At 45.4% G+C, this 23726-nt stretch overlaps 1 protein-coding gene across 1 annotated transcript; it reads right to left on the reverse strand.

Annotated features, from left to right (window-relative positions):
- Positions 1-538: 538 nt before the first annotated feature.
- LOC120386951 (ficolin-1-like) lies at positions 539-23726 on the reverse strand. Its single transcript, XM_039507022.1, has 13 exons — positions 23591-23726; positions 22237-22350; positions 20796-20849; positions 18624-18659; positions 15617-15652; positions 11831-11884; positions 11367-11402; positions 10158-10193; positions 9308-9343; positions 8334-8461; positions 7218-7347; positions 6748-6882; positions 539-1049 (listed from the first exon to the last, which is right to left on the reverse strand). The coding sequence occupies exons 1-13, from the start codon at positions 23670-23672 to the stop codon at positions 802-804; spliced, it is 1125 nt and encodes a 374-aa protein (XP_039362956.1). The 5' UTR covers positions 23673-23726; the 3' UTR covers positions 539-801.

Here is a 23726-nt window from a genome sequence, read left to right on the forward strand (position 1 = left end):
CAAGCCGGTTTTGCATTGCGTTATTGAAACAGAACCCCTAGATACTGAACCCGGCCCTTCTTGCTGCCAACTGTGATGGGCAGAAGGGTTACATAAGCAACAGGGAAGGGAAAAATATGGCAGCTTATCTGTTAAACAAAGAAATACTGCCTGGTTATGCCTTTGTCCCCTAATGCCATATCAGCACATCAGCAGGGGTGGCTCTAGGCATTTTGCCGCCTCAAGCACGGCAGGCAGGCTGCCTTCGGCAGCATTCCTGCAGAGGGTCCGCTGGTCCTGCTGCTTCGTTGCGGGAGGTCTGCCGAATCTGCGGGACCAGCGGACCCTTCGCAGGCAAGCCGCCAAAGCGCGCGGCATGCTGGTGCCTGGAGCCGCCCCTGCACATCAGCAGCATCCCAGGTCTTTTACTTAACCCTGACATATCCCAACACTTACATATAGCTAAAGATACTTACTTACTTAGCTCAGATATTAGGGGCTTGCAGTTATTGTGCTGAAGGCGATGGGCTCTAGCCTTACTTATGACTTTGGGTCCATGTGTATTTAACCATTTATTGAGCAGCTTTGCAGAGATTTACCCATTCCATGACTGACTAATGAGCTCATATTTCTACTTTCTGTTACATAAGTGGCTGCACTTCTCATTGGGTGAGCAGAAAAACAGAACATGAAAGACAAAGAAAACATTGTGCTATAAAAAGAATTCATCTCAGCACGTCTCCAGACAAATGATTGATATGACAGGCCGATAATTGCTGTATAAGAGCGAAGTGTAATTACTATAACTGCCTCCCTGATTGGCTACACGGGCCTAAATTTCATCTCTGACAGCTTGTAGGAGTACTTGTGCCCTTTGCCGGTCTTCCAGTTCACCCCGTCAGCATAGCTTTCATGGGCTCCTCTCAAGTATAATCCATTCAGGTTGGATGAATGACATTCCCTGTACCACCAGGCTCCTTTATAGGATGTGGCACAGTTACTTGAACTGAGGTCATTGTCACGGTCTTGGGTTGTAAATGGCATGTGGTTGTGGATGGTTAATGAATCCCCTGTGGAAACAATTGTGTGTACAGTATTTACCACATGCTTTCACAGTTCAGGTCCCATAGCCCAGCCTGGCAGTTCTGCAGTGGGGTTGCTAAATTTCTCTTTTCACCAGGCAATAAAAATCTCCCTGGAGTCCAGGAGAGAGACTGCAGTTCTACTTCTAGAAGAAAGATTTTCCACCAAACCATATTCTGATCTCAGTGACATCACTATAAATGCAGAGTTACTCAGAGAATCATAGAATCATAGAATATCAGGGTTGGAAGGGATCTCAGGAGGTATCTAGTCCAACCCCCTGCTCAAAGCAGGACCAATCCCCAGATTGCAGTCAATGTGCTCCTAACACTAACAGCTTACCAGGGAATGGTTGAGGATTCAGGACCAAAGAATCATAGAGTCACAGAGATGTAGGGCTGGAAGGGACCTCACGAAGTCATCAAGTCCAGCCCCTTATGCTGAGGGAGGACCAAGTAAACCTAGACCAACCCTGACAGGTGTTTGGCCAATCTGTCTTTAAAAACCGCCATTGGTGGGGATTACACGCACTCCCTTGGAAACCTGTTCCAGAGCTTAACTATCCTCATAGTTAGAAAGCTTTTCCTAATATCTAACCTAAGTCTCCCTTGTTGCAGATTAAGCTCACGACTTCTTATCCCACCACTAGTGGACATGGAGAACAATTGATCATCGTCCTCTTTGTATGAGCCCTGGAGACTGTTATCAGGTCCCCTCTCAGTCTTCTTTTCTCAAGACTAAACATGCTCAGCTTTTTTAACCGTTCCTCATAAATCAGGTTTTCTAAACCTTTTATCATTTTTGTTGTTCTCCTCTGGACTCTCTCCAGTTTGTGCACATATTTCCTAAAGTGCAGTATGCAAAAGTGGACACAGTACTCTAGCTGAGGCATCACCAGTGCTGAGCTGAGTCGAGCAATAACCTCCGTTCTCTTACATGCAATACGTGTAAAACAGATCCCACAATAACTCACAACAGCATCACATTGTTGACTTATATTATTTGCGATCCACTCTAACCCCCAGATCCTTTTCAGCAGTACTACCACTTAGCCCAGGAGTTCTCAAACTGGGGGTCGTGATCCCTCAGTGGATCGTGACGTCATAATGTGGGGGGTCGTGAGCTGTCAGCCTCCATCCCCAAACCCTGCTTTGCCTCCAGCATTTATAATAATATTAAATATTAAAAATGTATTTTTAATTTATGAGGAGAGCTGCACTCAGAGACTCGCTGTGTGAAAGGGGTCATCAAAACAAAAGTTTGAGAATCACGCCTTTTTCCTTCCTAAATGAAGCTCTTGGCACTTGTCTTTATTGAATTTCAACTTGTTGAATTCAGGCCAATTTGCCAAGATCATTTTGAATTCTAATTCTGTCCTCCAAAGCGCTTGCAACCTCTCCCAAATTGGTGTCATTAGCAAATTTTTAAAGAATACTCTCCAACTCCATTATCCCAGTCATTAATGAAAAGATTGAATAATATCAGACACAGGACTGACCCCTGTGAGACCCTACTAGATATTCCCTCGCTGTTGGACGGCGAACCACTGATAATTACGCTTTGTGTATGTTTTTATAGCAATTTCATCTAGATTTCATTTCCTTAGTTTGCTTGTGAGAAAGTCATGTGCGACTGTGTCAAAAGCCTTACTAAAAATCCAGATATATCATTTCAACTGCTTCCCCCTTATTTACTAGACCAATAACCCTGACAAAGAAGGAAATCAGGTTGGTTTGGCATGATTTCTTCTTGACAAATCAATGCTGGCTCTTCCTTATAATACTATTTTCCTCTAGCTGCTTACAATTTGATTGTTTAATATTTTTTCCAATGTCTTCCCCAGTATTGAAGTTAGGATCTCTGGTCTATATTCTCCGGGTTCTCTTTGTTCCCCTTTTTAAGGATAGGAACTATGTTTGCACTTCTCCAGTCTTCATTCACCCTCCAGGTGTTCTCAGAGATAATGACTAATGGTTCCTGGGATTAATTTTGTCAGGCCTCACTGACTGAAGTGCATCTAACTTATCTAAATACTCTTTAATGTGTTCTTTCCCTATTTTGGCTTTCATTCGTTTCCCCCTTATTGCTAATATTGTGTTGAGTATCTGGTAACCATTAACCTTTTTAGTGAAGACTGAACCAAAATAGGCATTAAACACCTCAACCTTCTTGATATCATCAGATATTAGCTCTCCATCCCCACTAAGTAGTGGACCTACACTTTCCTTCATCTTTCTCTTGCTCCTAATGTATTTAAAGAATCTCTTTTTACTGCCTTTTATGTCCCTTGCTAGGTCTAACTCATTTTGTGACTTAGCCTTTCTGATTTTGTCCCTGCAAGTGATGCTATTCTTTTGTGCTCCTCCTTAGAATTTTGTCCGTGTTTCCACTATTTGTAGGATCCCTTTTTGATTTTCAGGTCATTAAGGAGCTCCTGATGGAATCCTAATTGCCTCTTCCTATTCTTCCGATCTTTCCTTCACTTTGGGATAGTTATCAGTTCTGAGTTTGTTAAAGTCTGCTTTTTGAAATCCATTGCCTTTCTTCTGATGCTTTCACTCTTTCCTCCCTTTAGAATAATAAAGCCTATCATTTCATGATCACTTTTACCCAAATTGCCTTCCAACTTCAGATTCGCTACCAATTCTTCCCAATTGGTCAGAATTAAGTCTAAAATGGCTGGTCCCCCTGGTTACTTCCTCTGCCTTCTGAAACTAAAAAGTTGTCCCCAATATATTCCAAGAATTTACTGGAAATTTTGTGTTTTGCTGTATTACTTTTCCAACAGAAGTGTGGGTAGTTATAGTCCCCCATTACTACCAGGTCTGGGTTTTGCCTATTTTTGCTATTTGTTCTAGAAATACTTCATCTTCCAATTCTTCCAGGTTTGGTGAACTATAATAGACACCCTATTATGAGGTCACCTATTTTTTACCACTTTTATCTTTATCCAGAGACTGTCAAATGACCTGCCACTCACCTTGTTCTGGCCTCAGAACAAGTGTATATACTCTTGGTGTATAATGCAACACCTCCTCCTGCCTGTCTCTCCTGAACAAGCAACACCCCTCCATATCAATATTGCAGTAACAATTCTTATCCAACCAAGTCTTTGTGATGCCAGTTAAGTAATAAGAACACAGGAATGGCCATACTGGGTCAGACCAAAGATCCATCTAGCCCAGTATCCTGTCTTCCAACAGTGGCCAATCCCAGATGCTCCAGAGGGAATGAACAGAACAGGTAATCATCAAGTGATCCATCCCATGTGCTCTGGAAAACAAAGGCTAGGGACACCATCCCTGCCCCTTCTGGCTAATAGCCATTGATGGACCTATCCTCCATGAAGCTATCTAGTTCTTTTTTGAACCCTGTTATAGTCTTGGTCTTCAGAACATCTCCTGGCAACGAGTTCCATAGGTTGACTGAGCGTTGTGTGAAGAAATACTTCCTTTTGTTTGTTTTAAATCTGCTGCCTATTAATTTCATTGGGTGACCCGTAGTAGTTGTGTTATGAGAAGGAATAAATAACATTTCCCTATTTATTTTCTCCACACCAGTCACAATTTTATAGGCCTCTATCATATCTCCCTTTAGCCGTCTCTTTTCCAAGCAGAGAAGTCCCAGTCTTTTAAATCTCTCCTCATATGAAAGCTGTTCCATGCCCCTAATCATTTTGTTCCCCTTTTCTGTACCTTTTCCAATTCCAACACCTATATTTTTCAGATGGAGTGACCACATCTGCACGCAGTATTCAGGATGTGGACATACCATGGATTTATATAGAGGCAATATAATATTTTCTGTCTTATTATCTATCCCTTTCTTAATGATTCCCAACATTCTGTTTGCTTTTTTGACTGCCACTGCATATTGAGTAGAGGTTTTCAGAGAACTATTCACAATGACTCCAAGATCTCTTTCTTGAGTGGCAACAATTAATTTAGACCCCATCCATGTACATGTATAGCTGGGATTATGTTTTCCAATGTGCATTACTTTGCATTTATCAACATTGAATTTTACCTGCCATTTTGTTGCCCAGTTACCCAAGTTTGTGATCTGCCTTTGTAACTCTTCACACTCTGCTTCAGATTTAACTATCTTGAGTAGTTTTGTATCATCTGAAAATTTTGCCACTTCATTGTTCTCTCCTTTTCTATATCATTTATGAATATGTTGAACAGTACTGGTCCCAGTACAGACATCTGGGGGACACCACTATTTACCTCTCTCCATTTTGAAAACTGAACATTTATTCCTATCCTTTGTTTCCTATCTTTTAACCAGTTATTTATCCAGGAGAGGGACCTTCCCTCTTATCCCATGAAAACTTACTTTGCTTAAGAGCCTTTAGTGAGAGACCTTGACTTGTCCCCAACAAATCATTTTCATCTCTGTGCCTGATAATTCTGTTCTTTGCCATAGTTTCTACAATTTGCCCAGTACTGAAGTTAGGCTTCCCGGCCTATAATTGCCGGGATCACCTCTGGAGCCCCTCCCCCTTTTATTTTTTTTTTAAAATAGCATCACATTAGCTATCATCCAGTCATCTGGTACAGAGGCTGATTTAAATGATAGGTTACATACCACAGTTTGCAATTTCACATTCGAGTTCCTTCAGAATGCTTGGGTGAATACCATCTGGCCCTGGTGACTTATTACTATTTAATTTATCAATCTGTTCCAAAACCTCCTCTAATGACACCTCAGTCTGGGACAGATCCTCCAATTTGTCACCTAAAAAGAATGGCTCAGGTTTGGGAATCTCCCTCATATCCTCAACCGTGAAGACTGATGCAAAGAATTCATTTAGTTTCTCCGCAATAGCCTTATCATCCTTGAGCGCGCCTCTAGAATCTCAGTTGTCCAGTAGCCCCACTGGTTCTTTACCAGGCTTCCTGCTTCTGGTGTACTTTTACTGTTACTTTTTGAGTCTTTGGCTAGCTGTTCATAATTAATAACTTAGCTATTGTGCTAATACTTCCAGTTCTTCCTAGTCATTCCCAGACTGCTTACATTTGTGTATAGACATCTAAGAGGCTGAGCAGATTTCCCACTCTTGTTGCTCCTGTTACCGTACATATACGCCCGCCCCCCAACATCTAACCCTCAGTTAAGGTGGCCCTTTTTTATTCTTAGCGGTGGGCTTTGATCACCTACCCGCTTTGAACCTAATTTCAAGCCCTCCATAATAGGTTGGCAAGGTGGTGTGGCTAAGCAATGTGCCTAAGCAATCCTGCAGTGGCCTACAATGACTCTGCATGCCAAAGAATGTTTCTGTCGCCGGTGTGCGGGAGTCTGGTGCATAGCTGGCATAAAATGCACATGTTCACCCACTCAGTGACTTGTACCATTCCAGGTGTGCCTATGCTAGTTTAATTCAGATGTTTCTCAAGGGCATTCAGATTTAATTTAGGAAAACAACAAGCCATGGCTGTGCCTAACTCTGCTCAGAATTCTGCTTTCAGTCTGCCCTAGGCAGGATATCCATATTACATACATAGCTGGTGTCATTAGAACATGGGTTCCTGCTCAAAAAGTTCAATAGCAGAATAACTGTTGTTTCCCAAAAGAGATCACAGATGACATCACCTTTTGCTTCTGCCATAGAATACTCTGCATCACTTTTGCTTTCCATTTTTCCATCTGCCACAAAGGGTAAAGGACGAGCTTAGAACCTACCTGCAGTGCCATTAACAAAGGCGCCAAGGATCAGCTTGTATTTCTCGGTCTCTCCTGTAATTTTGAATGAGCTGAAGATGGCAAATTGATAGTTGTTCTCGAAATCACTGAGATCGACACGAAGCTCGTTGGTTCCTTTAGAAAACAATTTGAAAGCAAAATGTTCAGCAATTTCCATCCAGTCTGTAGCATTCCTCATTGCTGTACTGTGGGCGAACTACCGGACTCAGAGGACAAATGCTGCTCCATGAATCATGACTGGAGCCAGCCCAGCTACCACAGCATTCTTGGTTTCAATAGCTTTGTGTGGCAGGACTGGGCTGTAAGGAACAGGAAGGGGTGTCTGGAGCAGAAGGGTTACCTCTACTGATAGTACAAATCTATACCCTGTATCCATGACTAAAATGTGGGAACAAAACTTGGTGGAGGTTGTTGTTGTAAGGAAAAGAATGCATCAGTGATGTCTTTACCAAGGGATGATAACAGGTGGATATTGTCGTTCCCCAGCCAGAATTCTGACAGCTGGCTGCCAAAACCCCTTTTGTATGAATTCCAGTCACGGTAAAAATCCACAGAGCCATCCACCCGTCTCTGGAACACCTGCAGGGAAACAGGAGGTTGCTGGGAAATCCCACATTGGTTTCCATCCTACGTTGAGCAGGAGGCCAGAAACTCTGAGACTGTAAATCACTGGATGAGATTTAACGGGGTCAGATCTATTTCAGCCTCAGGTGACTATCGCAGATGGAGGCTTGTACCACAGGATCATATTAAATCTTGGCAGCAACGGCACTAGAGTAAAGGCTCACATGGTCTGAAAACTACAGCACTGGGCTGGCAATCAGGAGGCCTAAGTTCTATACCCAATTCTACCATTTGGGCAAGTCACATCACATCTCTGCTTTCTGTGCGGCCCTTTGTCTGTCTTGTCTATGGAGAGTGAGAGCTGTAAGGGACTATGGCTGTCTCTCAGTGTGTGTGTGTTGAGCACCCAGCACAATGGGACCCTGATCTTCATCAGATTCTCTAGGCATGACTGGGATATAAATAAGCAGAATAATAAATTGGAAGGTTTAAATGTGAGGTACATACAGGGTTCAAACCCCTCAGCTCCCTAGAACGCTCTCTCCTCTCATACTCAGAGATTGCCTAAGTGACACAGCAGCTGATGCACCAGGACTTTGACCAAGGTGGAAGGAAGAAGGAATTCTGTTCCAGAGTCTGAGCAGACTGTGAGAGTCAGGAGAAGGGAAACCTGGTTAACTGTGTCAGACCAGTGACAAATGCCCCTCAGACCAGGTCTTTTAGATGCTAAAGCTCCGGGTTCCCTCCATGAAACCCACTGTGTTCACAACCAAGGTGTCTGGAGACTTTGACAAGGATTAGGAGGATTAGAAGGGCTAAGGAAGTGTCTGTGTTTTTATTTCAGCTAACCATGGTGAACTAACAGCTTCAGAGTTTCCATCCTCATGCTTTTCTCCTAGCTACAACCCACTCGGTAAGGGCCACCTCTCATTCTTGGGACAGAAAGCTGTTTGTTGTTCAAGAAAAAATATCCAATGAGCTTCATTATGCTCGGTTCTTACAATCCATCCTCCACCATCTGTCTCCATGTCACACAGCACGGTCATGGCGTTACAGTCACGGGGGTAGATGGTGTACCAGCCGCTCATGATGTTCCCTCTGGCTAGCAGCTCCTTGCAGTTCTTTGCTCCTGGTTGAAAGAGGAATTCAAATATGTAAATTGGTTGTATAACTCTCCTTGTACAGGGATTCACAGGCTGCTTTATGTTGCACTGAGGGCCAGATCAATTGCAGAATCAGGTAAATGGAAAATAATCTTTGAACCACCATCTCCTCTCCTCCCCACTTGTAGTGTTTGGGAAATGGGTAGTATCCCTTTAAATAGTTTGTGAGCCCTCTAGTGGTGCTCTCTGTGTTCTATCTTTAGAAACCTACCAGAGTCGCAGCATAGGTATCTAGCTAGGCTTTTCATACTTTCTGTGGTTAGCAAACACAATTATTTAGACTTCACTGCGCTAGTCTGGTTCATATTAAGTTTGTTTGAAAGAGGAAAAGAGGCAACAACTGCCCAAGCCCTGCGTTCTGTGTGAGAACAGCTCAACCTGCACAGAGGATTGGCTCAAAGTGTCTTGAAAACTCATGGAAATTGAAATTTGCATGAAGATTTGTACTGGTGGAAGTGCCTGTGCAGCCATTTTGAAATCCCTGGTGAGTCAGAAGGGCTTCCAGTCATCATGTGACTTGGGTGAGCAATCACTGCAAGGGAATATCAAACTCTCATAAGAATACTCACATCAAACAGATTGCAAATGAACCCATTGGCTGAAATGTGTTTCCACAAAAACTTCACTGGCTACTTGCACAAATCATTCATTTAAAAATACCCAACCATCTGGCGGGTAAAACAGGAAAAGGGCGGAGTGGTCACATTAGTCATTTAAAAATATTTGTTCATCATTCCTAAGGGTTCAGCCATCATAACTGCATTCCCTGGAAGGAATGAGAATATATTTCAGTGGTTATAAGAAATGCTCACCTTTCTTACACTGTATATCTTCCAGCTCTTTCTCTCCTGGACGGGAAAAGAAACAATAGAAGTGACATTTGAACCAGAAAACTTTGTATAGTCTTTTAAACTGTACCAACAGTGATAGCTGGGATAGCAATGTACTAGAAAATGCACAGACAGGTTTGTACTTATGCAAAACCAAGTGTTAACAGAATCACACCCATCTCTGATCTGCGCTTCCTGTCTGGAATAAAAAGATGGCATTCATAACTAGCCAACACTGTTTTGTAACCCTCTCGTGAGGTTCCTACTTGCATGAGTAAGAATTGGTCCTTAATGGACTAAATTAATTGCTGGTCAGTAAGTAGAAGAAATACCCACAAAGTCAGGGGTGTTACATCTGCTTTCACGAGCTGTGAATTTGAGTCAATATGTTATAAAAAATCCCAAGTGAAATTAGTTAAATAGAAAAAGGGGTACTCCTTTAAACAAGCATTTAATCAGGATCCATTTCTTGTAATCCCTTCCCCACCCCCAGTATGTGAGGAGTATAAGGAGGGTAAGAGAAAGCAGCCTTCTCCAGGATATACATCTGGATCTACAGCTTTCACTTACATGCCAAATATTATCTCTAATACCAAAGGTCATCTGCTTGGAGTTATTGCAGATGTTGCAACACTTTACTGACTACCTGTTTTGTAGTCAGAGCTATTTCTCTCTTCAGACATTCCAACACTTACAGGAATATTGGTGAGCTCGATACTGTGGGCATGGTAACTATTCAAGAGGGAAGATTCTTAAACCACTCAAGTTCCAGCTCAGCAGAAATGAAACTGAAGTGATGTGCTCATATAAAGGAAAGTGCAGAGGGTCTCACCAACTGTTCCAAGGGTTCCCGATGCTCCTTTATCTCCTAAAGGAAGAACTCAGGATAAAATCCTTGTTTTCCATAGAGATCATCTCCATAGTTTGAGCTCTCATTTCAACACCCACTTGGGGGTTAATTGTGCAGAGGGCTAGTTCAAGGCCTATGTATCATTTACACTCCAGACAATCTGTTAAAGTAGCCCACTAGTGGGACTTAAGTGATACATTTATCTTCTCTTGTCCTCTTCACGGGCTGAATTTCACCCTTAGGATACGTCAACACTGCAGCTGGGTGCATGCTTCCCAGCTCCTATGGAATGCGTGAAGATGTGTTAGCCTAGCACAGTGGTTCTCAAACTATGGGTCGGGACCCCAAAGTGGGTCACAACCCTGTTTTAATGGGGTCACCGGGGCTGGTGTTAGATTTGCTGGGGACTGGGGCCGAAGCCTGAGCCCCACCCCCCGGGGCTGAAGCTGAAGCCCAAGAGCTTCAGCCCTGGGTGGAGGAGCTCAGGTTACAGGCCTCCCACCCCGGGCGGTGGGGATCAGGCTTTGGTCCCCCTGCCAAGGGCAGCGGGGCTCAGGCTGGCTCAGGTTTCGGTCACCCCTCCTGGGATCGTGTAGTAATTTTTGTTGTCAGAAGGTGGTTGCCGTGCAATGAAGTTTAAGAACCGCTGGCCTAGTGCGGTTTGATTCCTGGAGTAATTTCCTGTGACTGCCAAGGACCTTGTGATATGTCAGACATTAGAATTAGAGCTGTTGAAATGTTTTCAGCTAATATATTATTCATCAAAAAAATGCAGTTTCTTGTTCGAAAAAAATCACAAATTCAGCTCACATTTGGCAAACACGTACAGCCAAAGTAAGCAAATGACAGTAAATCAGTTGGGAAATTTTCCCACTTATTCAAAAAGTTTTGCTTTGACATTATTAAAATGTTCCAACTTTTCATTTTGAAACATTTTGTTTAGTCATTTGGCTATTAAACAAAAGCCAAAAGGAGATTTAAAAAACCCACCCAAAACCTGTTGGTTTGGGTCAAATGACACTTCTTGTTCTACCTGAACCAATTTTTTTCTTCAGCTTTTTCTTTCTGTGAGCAGCCAGAAGGGAAAATTGTACAGTGGGATGGGGGGAAATGTGGCTCCCGGTTCTTCTGTCACCACGAACAGCACCATAAGGTGCTCTGCAGTGAGAAGAATCATCTGAGGTCTCTCACCTTTCACTCCAGGGGGGCCAGCAGGACCTCTTTCTCCTGATTGAACAAAAAATAAGATAGTAAAGACTGATCAGAGATACCGAGATCTTGACAGTGGATCAGAACTGAAGTTCTGTTGCAATAATAAACCCTTTATAGAGTGAAGGGAAGTTATGGTGGTTTTTCGAGCCCAGATATTAGAGGAATTGGTGTTATAATAATGATAGGAGATATACCAATCTCCTAGAACTAGAAGGGACCTCAAAAGGTCATCAAATCCAGCCCCCTGCCTTCACTAGCAGGACCAAGTACTGATTTTTGCCCCAGAACCCTAAGTGACCCCCTCAAGGATTGAACTCACAACCCTGGGTTTAGGGGGCCAATGCTCAAACCACTGAGCTCTAATTGATATTTGATTAAAAACAAATTTCCTGTTCTTAGGTCACCTGTAGGAAAACACAGTTCTCTGCCCTTCGTTACTTTACCTTTTGGGCCAGCTTGTCCTGCATTTCCAGGGATCCCTGGAGGTCCCCGTTCCCCTGCAGACACAGAAAACTGACTGAATAGTTTCCAAGGTAGCGTAAATACTGAGTACATAATCCCCACCCACCACCTCAGCCTGGAATTACAATAACCCAGCTGTGTCGAAAGTCAGATAATGTATCTGCATCTGGCTTGCTGAGTCCCTGATCTCACATCAGGATCCCCTAGCATGGACCCCCATGGAAGTCAATGGGACAAGCACATCTTGCTGCCAGATGAGAATCACAGCTGGCAAACAACCATTTTCTACATGCAACCTGTGATGCATGGCCAGAAAGAGTTAAACATCCTGCAAAATAAATAACCCTCAAAAGACATGTGAGGAGATAATGTTTGTGTTTTTGTGTATTTACATAGGTATAAGTAGGGTCTACAGTGTAATCAGCTGTCCCTGTCTATATTGTATTCTGATAATTTAGAGGTCAAAAGAACATCTTATCACAGGGGCGGCCAACTTGAGCCTGAGAAGGAACCAGAATTTACCAATGTATGTTGCCAAAGAGCCACAGTAATATGTCAGCAGCCCCTCCCCATCAGCTCCTCCCCTCCTCCCCGTGCCTCCCACCCACCAGCAGCCCCGCCAATCAGTGCCTCTCCTCCCTCCCCGCACCTCCCAATCAGCTGTTTCGTGGTGTGCAGGAGGCTCTGGATGGGGGAAATGGGGGAGCGAGGGCACGGCAGGCTCAGGGGAGGGGGTGGGAAGGGGTGGCAGGGCCAGGTTTTGAGCAGTGAGCACCCCCCGGCACATTGGAAAGTTGGCGCCTGTAGCTCCAGCCCTGGAGTCGGTGCCTATACAAGGAGCCGCATATTAACCTCTGAAGAGCCGCATGTGGCTCCGGAGCCACAGGTTGGCCACCCCTGTGCTATCATTCCAATGAATTGTAAACACCAGATAGCTCTGTATTAATCTCTCTTTGAAATGTATAGGAAATAATCTGTGAATGGTGGAGGAACAAGCAAATGGCCTTATGTTAATTCTGTAGCTAAGTACCAGTGACGGACTTCCTTCAAAGTCATGCTAATTACTTTTTCAACTCCCAACTTGTCAAAGAGGACATGAAATTGTATAAAAGATCCTTGGGTCCTGATTCTGTCATCTCACATCTGCTTAGACTTCATCAGAGCAAGTTTGAGTCGCAAGACTGAGGTCCCAATTATGCTGGCACACCCTCAATATGAGATTTGGACATTGGATTATAACCTATGAACTATTTCTGGAAGAACTCTTTGCAACTACAAAGCTCACCATCTCTGCTATGAATCTGCACCCAAATAAATTGAACTCGTGTGTGTGTGTGTGTGTGTGTGTGTGTGTGTGTGTGTGTGTGTGTGTGTATATATATATATATATATATATATATATATATATATATATATATATATATATATAAATATATATATATCTTTTAACCACACTCTCTCTCTCTCTCTTTTGTGTTTTAATAAATTTTAGTTTAGTTAATAAGAATTGGCTGTAGCGTGTATGTGTGTAAGATCTGAAACATTCATTACCCTGGGAGGTAATGGTTGGGGCTCTCACCTGGGAGTTAGGAGACTCTCCTACTCTCTGGCTCTACTCCAATGACCAGTCAATTATTCATATGCAGTAAAACAGCTTCAGTGGGATTCTCATATCAGAATATACATAGCTCAGAGAGTAAGACATTCTCCTATCAAGTTTAAATCCCTTTTCCACATCAGGTAGAGGAGAAAATTGAGCCTGGATATCCTAAATTTCCAGTGAGCACCCTAACCACAGGGCTGAAGCTCAGACGGGACCTCCACCAGCCATATTGTGAATCCTTTAAAAAGGCCCAGAAACAAAATGTTTCCTTCCATCCCAAACGGACTTTTTCAATTCACCAACATTTTTCAAAAAGAACGAGGAGTACTTGTGGCACCTTAATGACTGACAAATTTATCTGAGCATAAGCTTTCATGGGCTAAAACCCACTTCATTGGATGCATGCAGTGGAAAATACAGTAGGAAGATATATATACACAGAGAACATGAAAAAATGGGTGTTGCCATACCAACTGTAAAAAGAGTAATTAATTAAGGTGAGCTATTCTCAGCAGGAGAAAAAAAAACTTTTGTAGTGATAATCAGGATGGCCCATTTCCAACACTTGACAAGAAGGTGTGAGTAACAACTGTTTCCCCATGCTAATTCCCCCCCACACACACACACACACTAGTTTTAAGATGGAGCTTGATATGTTTATAAACAGGACTGTAGGATGGAGTTGCCTCCCATAGCACATTGTGCCTTGTTAAGTGCCCTGCTTCAAAGAATTAACCAAACCTCATCAAGTGAAGGCCTCCGCTTTTCCTAACATGTGTCTGAATCTGCCATAACTCGCAGTATTGGCAGAGCAGAATGTTTTAGAAATGGTACCAAACATCCTGAGTTAGAGGATATTATAAAAAACATGAATGTGGTCTGGTGACAGGTCCCAAAAGTCCTAAACTCCATTCCGCTGGCTGCTGTTTATAAAACAGTCTTAGGGCCCAACTCCACTGAGCGGTGACCTCAGGAGGAATTGCAAAGTAGCTTGGCATCTTACCAGAGGCACTTAGCACTCTGCTGAGTTGACTTTGTAGTGCCCTGTCTCCACTGTTTACTTACCTTTGCAAAGTTCAGTGTCCAAAGCAAAAGGTGCTGCTATGTTTTCACTATCAAGAAAGGTGTGTTAGTTACCCAGGGGCTCTCTCACTAACACCACAGAGAGATAAGGCACTGTGGTTTTGCTGTGAGATAGCTAGGTGAGGTGAACCATGGGTGAGAGCTAATCTCATCCAGTTACCTCATGGTAAACACTACAAGTGCCTTGTCTTCACTGGGGTTTTACAGCGAGATGGCTACTGCGGGACACAGATCTTTTTGTCGGTGAAGAAAAGTCAGAGTCTTTGGATTAATTGGTCCACAGTGTGGCACATGGCAGTGTACAATAAGTTGCAGCAGTTCATTACTAGACCTACCATAAAAACTCAAGCAGGACCCTACATGATAGAATCATAACCAAACCAAAGCACCCGTACAGTAAACTAGAGAGAGAACAAATCTCGTTTCCTCAGACCTTATTCTTGTTACACATCTGCGCCTCGGTGTGGCACAACAGTAACATCTCAATCCAAGGGGGGAGAATGTGCTTCCACATTGCACAGCCAAATCTCAACTCACTCCTGCAGAGAGGCAAGGGGAACGAAGGTTCAGCGACCCCTGTGAGCTACCACATCTCTCCTCTCCCATGGGTAACATGAAGGTCCAGGGCCACGTCCAGTAGGTAAGAAATGTTAAAGAGTGACATCTGATCAAAACATTCAGCCAGTTAAAAGCACCAGTTAAGGAAGAGAACAGATCAGCTATATGAAGGATTAAATGCCCATTAAGCTGGTCCAGGTTAAAAAAAAAAAAAAGAAGGTTGAAATGTCCATAGAAAGAACCCCTCTCATTTCTCCAGAGTTTGTAACTCCACCCCACACATGGGAATTCTGGTGGAGCAGGGACCAGGAATTTAGTTTGAGTCTTTATGTAATTTTTTAAGATGAGGCAACATTTGGGTGGCCACAGGTAGAGCATGGCATAGTATGCAAAGAAATTACTGTCAGTACGTTTCCTGTGTGTAGTGGTTCATGCAGTCAGAACCACCCAACCCTGTGTCATTTAGAGCACTAGCACTAGAATATCAAACCTGACATGTTTTGATGAGTTCAGAGGTGCTCACCTATTTTTCCTGATGCTCCAGAGTCTCCTTTGATTCCTAAAATAAAAACACAAGGTCAAATCCATGCATTACATGGAGCCCACACCTGGATGGGCTTGGTGCTAACAAATTACAAAATACGTAATTGACAACATATTGTGAGGCTGAGCAAACATCCTGCTTTGGAGCAAAAACACACAAATGGGCAAAATAAGCTCCAAAGCATATAGGCAGATCTGCAGGGCTATTTCACTGGATTCCTGCACAGGTTTGTCTATCCAAGGCAAAGCAGTGTCTCTCTGTAGCTACACCAGGAAAATGTATGACGTTAGAAAATGTGTTCATTAACATGACATTAAACACAACTTAGCACCTAGAGTAGACTGGAACAGGTCATGCTTAAAAATGGGGTCGCTGGACATAGAATTATAATACCACAGGGTTAGAAGGGACCAGGGCCGCCCAGAGGATTCCGGGGGCCCGGGGTCTTCGGCGGCGGGGGGCCCTTCCGTTCCGGGACCTGCCGCCGAAGTGCCCCGAAGACCCGCGGCGGGAGCCCCCCGCTGCCGAATTATCGCCGAAGCGGGACCCGCCGCCGAAGCGCAGCCCGGTCTTCAGCGGTAATTCGGCGGCTTGGCGGCGGGGCCCCCCCCCTCGCCGCGGGTCTGTGGGGCACTTCGGCGGCGGGTCCCGGAACGGAAGGGGCCCCCCGCCGCCGAATTACCGCCGAAGACCGGGCTGCACGTCGGGGGCGGGTCCCGCTTTCCCCCCGCCCCGCCCCGCCCCCAACCTCTTACCCCCGGCTCCCTCCTCACCCGGAGTCTCAGCGCCTCGCCCGACAGCCGCAGCGTGTGGCCGGCGGGGCCTGAGCTCCGTCCCGCTCAGAGCCGCGTGGGGAGGGGGCGGGGCTGAGAGCTCCACGCGGAGCGGAGGGAGGGGAGCTCAGCCCGGAGCTCCCAGCCCCGCCCCCTCACCACGCGGCTCTGAGCGGAGCGGGGCTCAGGGGCCCTGGCGGAGACTCGGCGCTTGATGCGCTGAGGCTCCAGGAGAGGGGCGGAGGCGGGAGCCTCCGCTGTTCTCTTGGGGGCCCCTGCGGAGCGTGGAGCCCGGGGCCCGGGGCAAATTGCCCCCTTTGCCCCCCCCCCTCTGGGCGGCCCTGGAAGGGACCACAAAGGTCATCTAATCTAACCCCCTGCTAAGATGCAGATTTGTTATGTCCACCGATGCAAGACAGACGGCTATGCAGCCTCCTTTTGAAAACCTCCAGTGAAGGAGCATCCATGACTTCCCGAGGCAGTTTGTTCCATTGTTCTACTTTTCTTACAGTTATGAAGTTTTTCCTGAGATTTAATCTAAATCTGCTATGCTGTAGTGTGAACCCATTGTCCTGTCTTCTGAGACAAGAGAGAACAATATTTCTCCATCTTTTTTTATGGCAACCCTTCAAATCTTTGAAGACTGCTATCATGTCCCCCCTTAATCTCCTCTTTTCCAAACTAAACATACCTTGATTGGCTTACAGTCTCCTATCGCTGTATATTATTTAAGTGATCAAAACTAACAACTCTTCATTTGCAACTTTATGTCCCTTGGTCCCATCATTCCAGGATTCTCCCCAGGAGTTGCTTCTCCTGAAAAAGACAGTTACTCACCTTTGTAACTGTTGTTCTTCGAGATGTGTTGCTCATGTCCATTCCACTTAGGTGTGCACGCCGCGTGCACAGCCGTCAGAGAATTTTTACCCTAGCAACACCCAGTGGGTCAGCTGGGGAGCCTCCTGGAGTGGCGCCTTCATGGTGCTTGATATATACCCCAGCCGACCCAGCGCCCCCTCAGTTCCCTCTTGTTGGCTACTCTGACAGAGGGGAAGGAGGGCGGGTTTGGAATGGATATGAGCAACACATCTTGAAGAACAACAGTTACAAAGGCGAGTAACCGTCTTTTCTTCTTCAAGTATTTGCTCATATCAATTTCAATTAGGTGACGCCCAAGCTTTACTTAGGGGGTGGGGTATGAGTGAAGTACCGTAGATTGTAGGACCACTCTACCAAACGCTGCATCATCTCTGGCTTGCTGGACAATGGTATAGTAAGAGGCAAAGGTATGTACTGAAGACCAGGTAGCGCCTCTGCAGATCTCCTGGATTGGAACCTGGGCCAGGAAAGCTGCCGGCGAGGCCTGGGCCCTTGTAAAGTGAGCGGTGAGGGTCAGGGTCAGAACACCGGCCAGATCATAGGAAGCACAGATACAGGAAGTGATCCAAGAGGAGATCTGCTGGGAGGAGACCGGGAGGCCCTTGATCCAGTCCACCACCGTGATGAAGAGCTGGGTCGTTTTCCTGAACAGTGTTGTATGCTCACTGTAGAAGGCAAGGACCCTACGAACGTCGAGGGCGTGTAGCCATTGATCCTGATGAGTTGCATGCGGTTTTGGATAAAAAAACGGGAGGAAAATATCCTGGTTGATATGAGAGGTCGAAATCACTTTGGGAAGAAAGGCTGGGTGAGGTCGTAGCTTCACCTTGTCCTATAGAAGATCGTGTAAGGTGGTTTTGAGGTAAGAGCTCTGAGCTTGGATACAAGCCTCACCAACATGATAGCAACGAGGAAAGCCATTTTCCAAGAGAGGTATAGGAGGGAACAGGTGGCCAATGGCTCGAACAGGGCTCTCATAAGTCTGAAGAGGACCAGGTTAAGGTCCCACGTGGGGACTGGCTGCTGTACCTGGCAGAGACGGTCAAGGCCCTTAAGGAACCTACCAACCATGGGGTTGGTGAAGACAGATCGGCATTCGCCCCCGGGTGGAAAGCAGAATATGAGCAAGCACTCGAAGAAGAATCACAGGTGATTCTGAGTTGCTGACACAACCGCTCTGAAACAAAGAACCTGGGCCTGACCATGCAGCTGTAAATCATGGGCAGTTGCTTTCAAGGGAGGATCTGGCCCCTGAGTGGTGCTGAGCACCTATTAGTGTCAGACCCTAAAGCATGTGTATTGCCCTCCAGCGAGAACCATCGGAGGTCTCTCACCTTGTGATCCAGGGAGGCCGACACCACCTTTCTCTCCTGGGGGAAGACAAAAAAAATAAATGTTTGAAAGATTTAGCAGAGACACAGTATTTGGTGCTTAGATACTATGAGCACAACTGTCCCTTGCAGGCCCTGCCCTGCACCGGGGGAACTACAGAGTTGCTGTGTCCAGTGGGAATTCCCGGATGCATAGCACCTCAAGGGGGCACATCATCACCCAGAGACCCTGGGGAGAGCTGATGCTGTGCCACCCTTGAAGAAAATGCAGAAATGCTCCCCTTAGTGGCTGCTCAGTTCTGCTGGCTGTTGTGAGTGAGAAGACGAGTCAGTGCCCTGACCAACAAGCTTGTCAGAAGTTAGCACCCATAACGGCACCAGCCTGGCAGATTCCTTGCACTTCCCGTACGGGGGCACCAGGGTAGAGAGATTATTTACACCTTCCAGCTCTGTTGTTCACCTGCCTAGGGACTGAGCACAGTCATGACCTATGGTGATAGAGACGTTAGAGGTAAAAGACAAGATAAATTGAGAGGTGATCCCTGAAGTGGTGTAAACAACCCTGAGTCAGAGGGTATAAGTAGGTGTAACGGAGACAAACTCTGGCCATGTCTACACCACAGTTTTTTTCTAGTTTCTAGCACTAGTGCATCCCCACATGAGCAACTTTTCATTAAAAATCACCGAGCCTTGTTTACACTAGAACTTATACCATTGCTAGCACTGGTGGTGCTGCTCTGGTGGAGCTTTACAGGTCCATGTTTTCTAAGAGAAAGTTACTCCTGGGGGGATTCTGCGTTACTGTACTGCATGCATGCATAATTAATGAGCCACGCATATTTTTAATTTTTTGCACAGAAAAAAAGCTTCTGCAGAAATGTTGCTGCAGTTCCACCTTTTGCCCACCAGAGGGCGCTGTGGCAGAAGAGCAGGAGCAGCTCCCAGCAGAAAATAATGTCTGCATTTCTGCCTTTTGCCCACCAGAGGGCGATGTAGCGATAGAACACAGCAGCAACTCCTGGCTCCCTAGGAAGAGAAAGAGCCTGCCTTCCTTGCAGCACCTGTCAGGCCAGGTCCGGAGACAGGGGCTGATGGGGGTGGGAGGGTCAGACAGTGGCTCATAAGGGCTAGTGGGGGAGGACAGACTGGGGCAGGAGCTGAATGGGAGTTGAGGCACAGGATCACTGTGGGAGGGAGGTGCAGGGGCACATGGTGATGGGGGAGGGGGTGCAGAGCTACATAGGGACAGAAGATTACCAGGTGGGGCACAGAGATACCTGGGGACAGAAGGTGGGGGTACAGGGACACATAGGGGCAGGGGATGGCTGAATGGGGCACAGAGACATGTAGGTACACAGGGTGGCTGAGTGGGGATACAGACATATAGGGACATGGAGAGGGGGTACAGAGACATATAGGGGCAGGAGTAGCTGAGTGGGGGCACAGAGACACATAGGGATGGGGGAAGTGGGTGTCTGAGTGGAGATGGAGGGACACGTGGATGGGGGTGCAAGGACACATAGGGGTGCACGAACACATGGGAACAGGGGCAGATGTGCCTGACTGAATGGGAGAGGCTAGGGGTCAGCCAGGGTCTGCATGGGGGAAGCTCCATAACAATCCCTTTCCATGTCCTCCCCCGCCCAAAAAAACCTGTTCCATACTTTTCCCACCAAAACCAACAACTCTCCAAGTTTACACCCAGGCTCCTTCCCAGCAATTTACTTCACTCTCCCTCAGCTTCTCTGTTACACCTGACTCCCCCCTCAAGCCTTTGCACTGCTTTTGAGGGGTGCGGGAAATACGGTTCTGTATTGTAGTTTAAATGATTATTACCCAGAGTTCTGTATTAATATGCCTAGTGAGGAATCTATTTCTCAGAAAACATTTCCTGAATCTTTTTTTGTTGTCTGTATTGTTACAGACGTACTTGCTGACAGGTATTTTGAAATAAATAACTACAAATAATTGAAACGGGGGTAATTATATTATGTTATTTTGACAAATAAAATATGCAGAATTTTAAATTATTGTGCACAGAATTTTTAATTTTTTTGTTATTCCATTCTGGCACAGACACCAAACAGAGGAGATGCAAATGGTTTAAAGATCTTTCATTGTGATTTAAATCATGCAGTGAATGAAAATAGTTATTCTTTCTGTTCATTCCATTACCTTTCTCCCCAGCTGGTCCAGCCTTTCCAGGGATCCCCTCAGCACCTCTGTCCCCTACAAAACATAAAAGGCTCTGAATGAACATTTTAAAGATGCCAGTGGGGATGTATTTTAAGGGTAAAGTTAGGAGTGAAGCGGGCTGGGAAGTCAATTCCTACTTTCTCCCTGCAAGTCAAATGGCAAAATGAGGGTTAAACCAGAAAACACACAAGTTTGAAGGGTTCAGATGATGTGGCTGATCACTATCTTCTGACAGATCCTGGATTCCTTACTAAGGCAATATTCTCATTAAACCTCAACTGCTGTTTGTCTGCGCAAGACATACAGGGTCAAGCCAGTTCTCTCAGCAGCTTCATGAGGATGTCACAAAACTGGCCAATGAGTAGGCTGCTGGCTCAGGTTTTGTCCTAGCTGTCAGCTGGCTTGCAAATCGACGGCCTTCAGCAGGTCCAAAAGTGTGTCTGAGCACATGCATGTGTGTAAGTAAAAGTAGTGCAGATCCTGAACAATCAAACATGAGGGAAAATACAGAGAAGATGCAGCTGATGCTATGTATTACCCCAATCAAGTTGGGAGGTTTTGTCAGTCCAAACCCTGGTGATGACTGGAGCAGCGAGGGGCTCCCTAGCCAGACTACCTTGCCATGGTGCACCATAGATGAACTCCCTTAATGCACCAAGGAGAGACCACGGTGCATCATGGGAGACGTAGTCTGAAAAGGGAGCCTAGCCATCAGAGAACAGGAGCATGAGGCAACTGTACTGCAACTCCCACAAGGCAACATGGTGTCTCCCAACTGTTTTATGCAAACTGAACAACAAATAAATCCCCTAAATCAAATGGCCTATTTAAAGTACAATGGAAATAATGTAAACTGTCAAACATACCAGCTGTTAATGCATTCATATTATAACTCTGCTGTTGCTCATCTCAGTGATGCTAGTGGAGAGAGTCCCTCACCATAGGCTAAAAGATCTGCACTGGGACCAGGGCCAGCTCCAGCTATTTTGCCACCCGAAGCAGCGAAGCGAAAGGAAAAAAGAAAAAAAAAAAAAAGATAAAGTCACGATCGGCAGCAGTTCGGCAGCAGCTCTACCACGTCACTTAATTGTTTGGAAGCAATTCGGCGGCGGGTCCTTCGCTCCAAGAGGGACTGAGGCAGGGGCAGCTCTCTGTTTTTTGCCGCCCCAAGCATGGCAGTCAGGCAGTCTTTGGCGGCGTTTCTGCGGGAGGTCCTCCGGCCATGTGGATTTGGCGGCAAATTGATGCTGAAATCGTGGGATCAGCAGACCTCCCGCAGAAACGCTGCCAAAGGCTGCCTGACTGCCGCCCTCACAGCGACCGGCAGGCCGCCCCACGCGGCTTGCCGCCCCGATTGGGACAGAGATGTTTTAGACATCACCAGACATATCAGATTCCCACCTAGCCCCTGGGAACACACCTTTCATTCCTGCAGCTCCGGGTTCGCCTTTGGGACCTGCGGCTCCAGCCATGCCAGGGCATCCTTGGAGAACAGCGAGTTTGTCAGAACCACTGAGACCCACAATCTTGACCTCTGAGGAAAGAGATGAAACAATAAGTAACATGTGAGAGAGTCTCAGGATGTAGAATATTCTGCAGATTCCAGTGTGGGGGGAAAAACTTCAGCAAATGGGAACCTACAGATCTCATCTGTTGGCTGGGAGTACAAGGACAGTTAACCAATAAAAGCAGCAAAGAATCCTGTGGCACCTTATAGACTAACAGACGTTTTGCAGCATGAGCTTTCGTGGGTGAATCCCCACTTCATTGGATGCAAGAGTTAACCAATAGTTTAAGCAAATAAAATTTGAAGTTGTCATTTAGTTGAGAATAAAAGAACCCGAATTTTTTAAAGTTACACTTTTTGGTTTTAAGTTTGACATGAGGCCAGGGCTTTAGAGCTGTGCTCCAGCCCCAGGTAAAAACCTGCAGCTCCACTGCTCTGGAGCTGCTCCGTGCTCCAGCTCCGGCCTCTGCTCCAAAGCCCTGCATAAGGCTGCTATGAGGGTGCTGGATGTTTTAGGACAATATTGTAGTTTTGTTACCTTCTGCAAATATTTGGTATTATTTATATTAGTGACGTCCAATTAGAGGCCTCCGCATACCTGTGCCTTATAAACAAGCATTCATTAATGCTGGTTTCTTGTTTTTGAATAGGAAGCCATGAGAGATCCAAAAATCTCATTGCTTCTCCAGTGCCTGAGGTACCATCTGGTAAGTCAAAGATGAAGTTTCTTTTCATACTAATTAGGAAAATAACAAAATTTAAAAATGTAGATGTGAAAGTGTCAGTGTGAATTTTAATTAACATTGCAGAGTCTCATGCTCTCGACCTACATTCATAGCAATGCTCTGAACAGCAGCAGATCATTAGGCACCGACTGAATGTCATTTGGTGATGGTCCCAGAGAATGGATATCTGGTAATACACACACAGCAGCAATATGCTCAATGTATTATAGTACTAATTAGACAAAAAATTCTTGTAAAAAAAGAGAAGTCCCAGTTTTATAATATTATAGTGTCAGGATTGTCGTTTGGTAACTGGCAGTCCTGTAGTTCATGGATCTGTACCAGAGAAATGTTCAACGTCAGGTAGGAGAGGCTGGAAGCTATAAGTCTACAACTCACTGTTAGTAATAACAACATAATTTTAAGGAAGGCAGCGACCAATTCACCACAGATGAATCTGATCGGTTCCACTAGTTCTGCAGAGTATGGCTTGGTAATAAGTCTATTAAGAAAAGCTGTTACTGGGCTTGTTTCCTACTCACCTGGACAGCTGTCCTCACCCATGCAAACGGCTGCTGCTATGCAGAGTAAAGCAGTGAGGGTTTGCTGTGCGGCTCTTCCCATGGCTGGTGCTGGCCTCTGCAACAGCAAGTTCCACTTAGCCTCTTCCCTAATTAG

This window comes from Mauremys reevesii, linkage group 19 (assembly GCF_016161935.1).
Source record: "Mauremys reevesii isolate NIE-2019 linkage group 19, ASM1616193v1, whole genome shotgun sequence".
NCBI lineage: Eukaryota > Metazoa > Chordata > Testudines > Geoemydidae > Mauremys > Mauremys reevesii.